Source organism: Athene cunicularia (assembly GCF_003259725.1).
Source record: "Athene cunicularia isolate RWA chromosome 14 unlocalized genomic scaffold, athCun1 chr14_part2, whole genome shotgun sequence".
Taxonomy (NCBI): domain Eukaryota; kingdom Metazoa; phylum Chordata; class Aves; order Strigiformes; family Strigidae; genus Athene; species Athene cunicularia.
Genome location: NW_020799119.1, coordinates 1,167,164 through 1,177,664, shown reverse-complemented (window position 1 = coordinate 1,177,664; position 10,501 = coordinate 1,167,164). Strand labels below are relative to the sequence as shown.

General features: G+C 42.7%; 2 protein-coding genes across 2 annotated transcripts in view; both read right to left on the bottom strand.

Annotated features, from left to right (window-relative positions):
• Positions 1-2,254, bottom strand: part of PDPK1 (3-phosphoinositide dependent protein kinase 1) — a 39,441-nt gene extending 37,187 nt beyond the window's left edge. Inside the window, exon 1 of the mRNA XM_026859386.1 lies at positions 2,247-2,254. The gene's annotated coding sequence lies outside the window, so the exon portion shown is untranslated. The remainder of the gene's footprint in view (positions 1-2,246) is intronic.
• Positions 2,255-4,713: 2,459 nt separating this feature from the next.
• Positions 4,714-10,501, bottom strand: part of LOC113485922 (interleukin-9 receptor-like) — a 6,087-nt gene continuing 299 nt past the window's right edge. The window contains exons 2-7 of the mRNA XM_026859371.1: positions 9,086-9,279; positions 8,249-8,385; positions 7,739-7,913; positions 7,382-7,496; positions 6,242-6,326; positions 4,714-5,763 (exon numbers count right to left, since the gene is read on the bottom strand). Of these exons, the coding sequence (XP_026715172.1) occupies positions 5,215-5,763; positions 6,242-6,326; positions 7,382-7,496; positions 7,739-7,913; positions 8,249-8,385; positions 9,086-9,279 (1,255 nt within the window). The 3' untranslated portion in view covers positions 4,714-5,214. The remainder of the gene's footprint in view (positions 5,764-6,241; positions 6,327-7,381; positions 7,497-7,738; positions 7,914-8,248; positions 8,386-9,085; positions 9,280-10,501) is intronic.

The window sequence follows — 10,501 nt, the reverse complement described above, 5'->3', positions numbered from 1 at the left end:
TTAGACCAGGGAGAGAAATTAATTTTTACTACCCAGTTTGCAGGTGCAAGCAGCTGTGGCAGCAGTAAAGCGAAAATAAAATTTTGACTCTAAGAAAAGTCAGAAGATCTGAGACAGGCACGTTATAAACAAATCCTCGGCTTCCTCCGCCATGTACACAAACGCTGTTCAGGTGACTTCCCTGCCCCTGGATTATCCCGCCCCAGAAATATTGCTGAGCTGGCTGCATTTATTTGCTCCGAGCTGGCCCAAGATTTCCCAGCCAGGGAGGAATGCATCCTGCCTTCTTCCTCCCACAGAACGCTGATTGAATAACCAACTTCATCCTTATCTCCAGCAAACAAAACCCCACAGTTTGGCGGTAGCAGCAGTGCAGATTCTAGGGCATGAAGGTAAGCAAAGGTGATGGGAGGGATCAGGAGTCTTAAACTGGTGTGTAGGATCTTTAACCACATGAAGAAACTGGTATTAGTAGTCAAGTTTGTGTTTGGCACTGGGGCTCCTCCTGCTGCAATATACTGAGCTGTGGGAACCACTGCACAAGCTCTTGAAAGCTGTAATCTCCTTCCGAGGATGGGGTAACCAGTTCTGCACGCCGAAACCAGGTGAGGCATGCTATTGCTTTGTGTGAAAGCACTCTTAATGGTTTTGTTTACTGCTGTGAATCTCATTCTGAATACATCTATTGTCTGGTTTTGAATGTAAAAGTATGTTATGAAAACAAGTCTTCACGGAGCTTACAACTTTTTTCAGCATTTGACAGACCACGTTAGAAAAAGATAATACAAAAGACAACTGTTACTTGTGTTTAGACTGTAATGATTGTTACTTCTGTGCTCTGGCACTGCCTGTACAAGGCTTCACGTGAACCAGCTTGGCTCAAGCAGCCACGTTGTGCTGGGCCTGCAGCACCGTACAAATATAAATGTTCTGCTTGTGGACAGAGACACCTGCCACATCATACTGGGCAGTTGTACGTGCACATGATATCTAGAGCTGATGCTGTCACGCAGTTTCTGTGCTGCACTGAAAAGAGGAAGTGTGTTGATCAAATCAGTCTGTTCACCAGCCCTGAAATGGTAAGATTTGACACTAGGATTTGGGATTTTGTCAATTAACTTGGCTCCATGAGTATCTAGGAAGAAGCAATCCAAGTGCTGCACTTTTCATGGTTGCAACTTTATCCTTGGCTTACACATTGTTAAAGACAAACCAACCCACCCCTCTGTGTGTTCATAAAAAGCATAAAAAGAACCTCCTCTCCTCTTTTCCAGCTGTGATCACCAGTACATAAATATGCACGTCATCAGATATTATGGTTCTTGCTTTAGAACTGATAGTTTAGATCTCTGTACTTGATTAGTGCCTCTGTCTTCAGAACTGCTGTGCCTCTAGCATGAACAGATCTGCAGATTAGATTAAATTACTGAAGATTAAATAGACTATTTTTTGTGTGTTTTTACTGGCTAAGTGAGTGAATATGTGGATGGTTCTGTGAAAGAGCATACACTCTCCTGAGGGATGCTGGGAGACTCGAGTGCATATGCTTGTCTGAAAAGGCCTGTGGTGATAAAGATTTCTGCAGCACGGGATTCATGAGTCACAGGAGCACGGCCATACAGGAATGACAGGGCCGTGGAGCTGGAACTGACAGTTCACGCTGGGCAGTTTGTAAGATGGTGCTGCTCTGAGTCTAACCAACCTTCTCTGTCCTTTGTTTACACAATGATCAAATTCAACAAAAGTAAACTAAAAAGAGCAAGCTTGTTTCTCTTGTCTCTGGAATTACTCTCCTCCTATCTGCCATTGACTAATGACAGTCTCAGGAAAAAATTACTGCTTTCACAGGCTAGGCTTCTGCACCCTTGGGCAGGAGTTTGCAGATCAGCGATCTCAAGCCCTGAAGCTCATGGCTGCAGGGAATGTTTCAGCATGCCAAACACCAGTGTGACACTTGTGTTTTGCTTCGATGCATTAGAAGCCACCCTGTGCAGACAAGTCACCCTGAGAGGGCATAACAGGCTGAGTGTTGTGACTTGTTAGCTGCTCTTTCAAAATGAGTTTTTGCCAGTGCTGTGGTACCTCTACTGTTGAGAATCATGCAGTCTGATCTTACCCCTCTTGAAATGAACGTGCAGATGACTAAACAGCAGAAAGTGTGATGGAGATACAGCTCCTATCACTCATTACTGGGAACACTAGTGCTTCACCAGAGGTGTAGCATTGGCTGGGCACTAGCAGAACTATGCTGGTGCTCACATGCTAGAGGCCACAGGACAGCTCACCATGCTGGTTCCCTTCTTACCCCTTTTTCTGTTTATGGTGGGAGCAGCAGCACTGCCTTAGCGCTTTGGTTTGCAAACTGGGGAGAGCATTTAGTTTCTCCCTCTCCTTCTTCTATGTTTTCCAACCAACTTTTACAAATTATTCATATAGTCAATGTTTTCTACAGTTCTTTCCAAAGCTCTCTGACACTAACTTCTGAAAAATCAAAGTCTGCATTAATTCCTCTGCTTTATTTACTTCTGAATAATCATACAGTGTCACTTCTTCTACTTTATAAGGACAAAAAAAACCCCAAACCAAACCTACAACTGAACCAAAATCTTTGTCACAGAACATTTTCAACTCCTTAGTGGATTACAAGCATTACTTACATATAGTCTGAAATTTTTTCCTCTAGTAAAACTCAGCAGGATGAAAAGAAAGGGTAAAATACTGGCCCCTTTGTTCCGGTTGCAGATAATACACATAACATTCACTGGGAAGTCCCAGGACATGAAAGGATTTGAAGGCTTGACCAAAGCCCACATTATGTCTCCTTACTAGATGGTAGTTCTCTATCTTCCACTGCAAGGAAATCTATCACACTTAGAGGCAAAACTCAGAATAAGGTCAGAGATTCTGGGAGAAGCTGTGAAAAACCACAGCTTGAACCTAATACCAGTCTCAAACACGACACAATAAAAACAGAATAAAAAACCTAAACAACAAAACCCCAAAGCAAACAAAAAACACAAAGCAAAAAGACAGAAAACCAGGGTTTTATAGACTGCTTTTCTAGAAAAATTGTAGTTTTTCATTGGCTGAATAAAAATGAGGCTTTGATTGTTCCAAAGACCGAATTGTAAAGCAGAGACATTTTGTTCTTTTTTCTAGCTACAACAACTAACATTTTCTATGGTACCTTTCCTCTTTGAACTTCTCCCATTTTATAAGTAGCTGCATAAAAGCAGAAGCAGCTCAAAGTTGTTACACCTGGAGAACTGCTGATGCTGCAATATCATCTCAGCCCTTTAACTATCATCAGATAACCTGTCATCAGTTCTGATAGTCTTCCTGGCCTGGCCTGATGGACAGGCAGCAGCATCTTTGACTTCATTTCTCTCAAGTAATTTCCTACTACGTTCAATCTATTTCCTTTTGCTTCTCTATCTCATTAAGTTTTGTGCTCTCCCTTCCATAGCCTGACCTGCTGCTCCTTACTCATATCTGAATGTAATTGTTGCCATTCACCTTTTGCTAATATTACCAGTACAGAATACTTTGTTAACTGAACAAGATTTTATGAAACTGGTTCAATTTCTGTACAGACATGTTCATAAGCAAGTGCTGTCAAGTTCTGAGAGGTTTAAGATACAATTGATCTGACAATTTCAGGAAACATCCCTCAGATTCTGAAAGTTTGAAATTTGGGACACTACATCAAACCACACTAGGGGGTCTAAAAGTTTGGGATCACCAAAAATCCTTCAGGCACGGGATCTTGTTTTACAGGTTTTCTTCTCCAGAGGAAATTATAGCAACTGTTAATGACCATAACATCACATCCTTCTGCCATTAGATTGTGGTACAGTATAAAAAGCACCCTTGAACGTAGTCTTTACAAGATAAAAAGCACGAAGGAGCAGAAAGGGGATATTTTTTTCAGATATGAGAAAATCCCTTTGCTCACAATACTGAAAACAAATCACTGCTGGTACCTCCTGTGGCTGTCACCAAGTTGGATGTGAACGCCTCATTCTGTTGCATCTTTTCTCCCAGATGAAGACTTCCCACAATAGTTCTCTGGCTTAGCACAAGTTTTTGGGAAGGGTGTCACAATCTGCTTTGTTACTTATAACTGAAATCTTTCTTTGCATTGTCAAATCTAATCAGGGCTAACAGAGAGACAAGGGAAGCACTCCCAGAGAGGGGGAATGAATGTGTGCGACTGCACGTAGACGTGTGCCAGCACTTGTGAACCTCCCAGTGTGCTTGCTAAAGCTGTCAAGCCTTTTAAATTTAGGACATGGAACTAAGACTCCAGGAATCTGCTTGGTGGGTAACCAATCATATATAGGATTATCTGTGGCTAGGCCAGAACATAAACTTCCAGAGATTTGGCTCAGAGAGGCTGTACCTATTGAGCAGATAGGCAAAGGACTCCTCAGTTCTGGAGAAGTAACAAAAGCCCCAGGGGAGGCCTGGCCTGTTTTGTGATTAAATAAAGCTCGTTTGTGCTGTTCTTGCTTTTTACCTTTTTCCATTAGATCAACCCAGTCAATTAACCTTAGAATAAATTTCTGTTAAAATCAAAGCAGCACATGGGGCTTAGTTACTGCAAAATGAAAAGTTACAGCCATTCGGGATAATAAAGAACAAGGCCCAGTGCCTGGTTATCTTTAATTAGTGCAATTATAAATTCTGATGAGATCAGGAACCATTTGAAGTCATCAATATCATATTAAGAAGCAAAATTACCCTATTTAGTAAAAATTGTTTATCGCAGTTTTATGAAGAATCATCCATAGCTTTAAAATAATGATGGAGTTTAAATCATGGTTCAGCACTTTGCAAATATTGCTGCTGCATCTGGGAGGGACACAATTCCAATAGCTCCTCCTAAGGAAAAACAGCGGGTCTGCTGCTGCTTCCCTGGCCTAGGGGGTTTGGGACTTTTGCTGCTGCCAGGAGGTTAATTTAGGGCAGGGCAAGGACACGTGTCTTCTGAGGCAGCAGATGTGGCTGGAGTCAGGCCTCGCCATGCCTGCAGGGGTAGTATTTTCTAGCCAGAGCTGGTGGTCACAGTCGTCTTTTGAAGTGCAGAAATTGAGGATTTACCTTAAAATTACACATGTTTGTAATTGTCTGCACAGTCACCATTTAAGCCACTTGGGAAGACAGAGTTGGGATCTGAGAGGAGAGCACAAAGATCTCTGCAGGCAGTATTCTTCAGGGGAGGTCACTCTGATCATTCGGATGTTTGACAAGACTGTTACCACTGGAGAGCTTCAGTAGTTCAGCAGGAATCAAACCTCCCATGGTACCATTGTCACACAAGGTACAATAGTCACTACTGCTGAAGGACACATTTGCTACCTCCAAAGGTTCCTGAAGTACAAGGAAGTCACCCTTTCCTTGTTGTGAGTGAGAGGGGTAATTCCTTCCCATGCTAGGGCTCTCAAGGTTGGCTTTAATTATCTCAGAGATTTTCAGGCCAACTGTATCATCAGCATGGTTTTGTGCAAACAGCAGTCCCAGCCTCACTTCTACCTCTTCTGCTCTTACATACCTGCTGGGGAAATACTGTTGGCTTGGACCCGAGGCAAATAGAAAGTCTTCTGCAGCAACCAAATTTGTGCTTTCCATGGGTTTCAAGGAGATCTGGGAAATCAGTTCTTGGGTGCTTAGATCAGAAACTCCATCTGCAGTCACTTTGTTTGAGTTCCTGGCCTCTTCTCGTCTGAGCTGGCTACAAGCCTCATTAGGTCCAACCCAGTCCTAGTGAAAGGATCAATAAGTTCAGGACATTTTGCTTAGTGTTCAAATCTGACAAATAACTGTTATTTTTTTATAGCTTTGGCACAGTAATACAGAGATTTAGTGCAAATTTACCAGACAAAGTTAGAGTGTAAAGAATCTAGCTGCTAATTTCACAAGAAATTTTCAGGAATTCACCTCCGGGATATACTGCAGGCTGCTTGTATTGCTTTGGCTTTGCGAAGACAGGGTGCACCTTTCATGTTCAGTGTGGACAGGGAGTAACCGGAGGGGGTTTATTTCTAAGGAGATTGGAGCTGGACAGAAGCTCTGGCAGTGTAGCTAGTATGTGGGGCAGGAAACAGAAACTATAAACTCCCAGGAAGACCAGAACCATGTGTCAGTAACTCTGCTCAGGAGCTAGAATGTTTAATTCTGGGGAAAAAGTCCTCTTCTCATGATCTAAGGTCATAAGAAAGAAATGAAACTTATTTCTTACCTTAAAATTCCCATTGTGCAAATTATAGAGTGGCTGAAAGAAAGCAGCTGGCGTGGGGATGTTAAAGCAGGAGAGGCTTTTTGCCCTGAAGTGATAAAACAACATTTAAAATCAGAAAAAAAACAGAAAATTTTTCTATATTCTGTCTCAATGATATAGCACACAGATGTAAGCCCCACGCTTATGTTAGAAAGATTGCATGAGAAGCCCATTTCACATGGCTTCTGACACCTCATGCGATTGTCTGCCTCCGGCACATGCATTTGATGTTTCTAGCCTGAAGCACAGTTTTAAAAATTTCTGAGGAATGCTCTATGCTGCAAACTCAGTACTGGTCTATTAGTCATTATATGCACTGAGTTACTTATGCATTTGTTTAGCAACTTTTTTGATCTAATCCAATGTTTCTGGAAGTATTTATAGAGTTCTAGGTTCATTACGTTTAGACAGAGAAATTCTGCCAGACATCCCAGTCCCTTTATTAGAGTCTATCCTGTAAAAATATTTTATTGTATGGACATCATGTATTCTGTTTCTCTAAGAGTGACATGTATGTGGAGTGTAATAATGTATGTCAAGACAGAAAAGGAAGAAGTAGGAGATTTGCCTTTGCTCCACCAGCATAAAAAAAAATGCAGAGGATGGTTGAACCAAGGCTCTAGAGACACTTTTTTCTCTGTACAGCTTGGTCCCAGAACCTATGAAACACTGAGCCTGAGTCAGTGTAGTTTGCCTATACTGTTATTTTACTGACCACTGCCAGGTATGTCACAAGTACCTTAACGCTGACATCAGTTTAACCACCTTTATGGATTGCTGTGTACTTGCACTTTTAATTTATCTACGTGAAACCTAACCAAAAATTTTGATGGGTTTAAATTTCTTTAACTCCAAGAGACCCTCAACCTTGAGCTGTAGCTGAGTTTGGGTACCACAAAGGCACTTTGGTCTCCTTAAGGATTGTGTAGTGGGTCATTAACTATCATCAGCCAAGGAACATGTCATGTCCCAAGACTGTCAAAAAAACCTTTTGACAACTGCTGAGTCTGTGCAGAAGAAACAAGAAACAAAAGGGATATTAGGACACTTGATTTACCCTCTTCAGGCTACAAAGATCAAGGGGAACTTAATGTAACATACCTTGAAGAAAGCTTGCAGTTCCAAATTAAGTAGAGTAGAGTGCCAAAACTCAGAGGAATGAATAAGAACTGCATAGTTCTGGTATTTCGGATATTTTCAGACAGTTTTGGTACACCTAGGAAAAGAATCAACACAAAAGTAATTGATAAAATGTCTGGAAGTCAAGCTAGAACCCCACATAGGCAAGCAATGCAAGTGAAAGAGGCTGCTAGAGACCTCAAGGAATGTAATTTGGCTATGAAAACTTGAGGGAAACTAGTTTCCATTTGAAAAGCTTCATTTTACCAGATATTTTCATTTTTTTGGAACATAGACATGAAAAGATATGAATTAAGGTCAAAACAACATTCTTTATACCTGCTCTTTGAAACAGCGTTGTCTCGCTCCACTCGCTCCACTGACTATGGTAGGAATCCTCATTTTCAGACACTTTGCAGCGAACTCGTGCGATGTAAGCAACATCAACGCAAAGCTCTGCGGCTTCAATTTCTATCTGCGGCAGTGAACTGGGTGGTGTCTTGTTCAATGCAACCTGCAAAGTATTACAAAGAATTTCTGTTAACAACGCCAGGCACAGGGTTGGTATTTTAAATACTCTTCCCTCCCTCCTTTTCTTTCACAAATCCTCTTTTCCTGGGTGCAAGAAGAGGGCCTGCATGATGATGGATGAGTTCTGAATGCAGAGTTCAGGAGAAGAAGGTTTACTGACCTTCACTATTGCTGTTTTATATAAAAGCTTTCAGCCTTGATGTGGGAAACCAGAAAGGCCAGCTTAAAACAGTCAGCTGCCAGAAGGCCCTGGACTGAGTGCCAAGGCCATGGTGCCCACAGAGCAAGGCAGCATCAGTGTGTGCCTCATCCAGTTACCTCCCAGGACACGCTGTACTCCTTATACTGCAGCTCATACTGAAGAATATCAACGAGGTACCAAGGCACGCTCCACCAGATCTGGCATTTGCTGGCAGTGACGTTGATCTGGATGTTCGAAGGTGGATCAAGTTTTACTGCAAATGAAGTGGGGTTTTTTTTACAATATTTCTGACATGAACACCACAGAAGGAGATGCATGATACTAGATTGACCAGCTGGAAGATAAAGCTGGTCTAAAGAGCAATACTAAGACTAGCAGTAGACCAAATTAGCTTAGGTCAGGTCAGAACAGCTACAGAATGAACTGTACATAAATGAATGATAACTCAAATAGCCCCTGGGGACAGCCCAGCAAGCAAAGAACCACTCTGCATGTCACATTCTGCTCTTCCAATGTACCACTAATACAGACAGTCTCTGAGATTTCAAATACTAGAGCATTTCTCTGAAGTACCAGGCCATGGGATATTGAATTAGATCCATGACTTTGATTCCTCATGACTTCATTTCTTAAAAAAACAACCAATATTAGAGGCAATCCAACTGTACATTATTCATGGCACAAGAAAACATGACGCAGGTAAGAAGTACGCTTGAAAGGTGCTCCAGAGCCAGCCCTCTCTGAAGTCCTGGAAAAGTCAGAATGGAGAGACACTGGGACTGCATCCTTAGTGATGATGGCCACATAGTGCACTGCACTCTCCAGGGATGTGCAGGCTGCCTTGTTTCCATTATTTTCATTTGCTGCCTTTGAGACCCCCTCTGTTAGAATATCAGACCCATCCCAAAGCTGCTGGGCAGTGTCAGCTCACACCTGCCCTGGTTCATACTTACTGTGCTGGCGGGGATTGTACTCTGGGAAAGTAATGTACGTGTGATTACGTCCAAAGAAGTTGCCTTGGAGAGAGACTCTATAACCATCTGTTTCCAAGATCTGGCTTGCTAAATGGATTGTGCAGTGGTACTGATTCTGCATCCTCTCTCTGGCAATCAGTTTGCAGCTGGCGTTGTGGCCCTTTGACCAGAGGCTAGAAGAATAAAAGGGCTGGAAGTTTCTTTTAAGTCATATGATTAAATGCTTTTCAGTTTATGAAAGACGGGTGGCAGCTTAGCACAGCACCACATTCTGGAAGAACATGAACCTCTTCAGTGCAGACGGCAGAGAAAGCAGTGTTAAAGCTGGCTGGACAGCAGGGCTAAAGAGGGAGGAAGGAGACACCTTCATAACCTCACTGCCGAGAGCACCAAACCTCCCAGGAGCTGCACGCAGAGCCCAATACCTGCCCCTGCTCCCTCTGACAGTGCTGCTGGGTGTTGCTGCCAGGAAAGCAGCTGGTGTGGGGGGTATAGTGGGTGGACAGTTACTTACAAGTGCACAGCACAGAGCTAACAAGTTGTGCATTAAAGCCTCTTTCACTATGAACAAACCAGCACTGACAGCAAAACATGTCAGAGGTTGGTCTATTGTTTGGGGTTTTTTCTTGTTTGTTTGGGTTTTTTTTTAATATTCACAAGCTTCAGCACATCATGACAGAATGTAGGACAGAAAATAACATCTTGGGGAAACAGCTCCAAAGAACAGTCTTCTATTATTAAATTATATAATGTAGACATCTATTAGCAAATTTTTCATGTTGCATGTGACCCCACAATAAACTGGGATACCACAGTATATCAGCTTGGCATTTTTTCATAGGTTTAAAATCCAGTATCATTAAGACATTTTTTACTTAACCTTACCAGTATATATAAGGCATCAAATGTCTGCGTGGCTTACCCTCAGGTAATAGTTCACTAGTTATTGGTAGTCAAGACAACATTATTAATAATCCAAACACATTCATCTCAAATTAGCATATCAAAATACTTACTATCCTATCACCTAGCAAACTATTCACCTGATTTCTTCGGTTAGAGGAAAAATTATTCACATAATAATCTGTTATTAAATCTTACAACTAACTGGACTTCCGGAATCGTTTTGTATATGTATTAACCGATGTCGATTAAACCAGTAGGTGTTGAATTTCCAGGCTACAAGGTAAGGCGATTAGAAATTGCGCGGGCAGCCTCCTGTCGGAGGGCCCGCCGCCCGGGTGAAGGTGTCTGGTGAGGCCTGCAGAGGGGGCCCCGGGCCGACGGCCGCCCCGAGCTGACCCAGCTGCCGGTGCCCCGGGGCGCTGCTCCCCCGAGGCCGTGGGCCCGCCAGGGGCTGCCCAGGGCGCCGGCAGGGCGGGGCGGTGGCAGAGC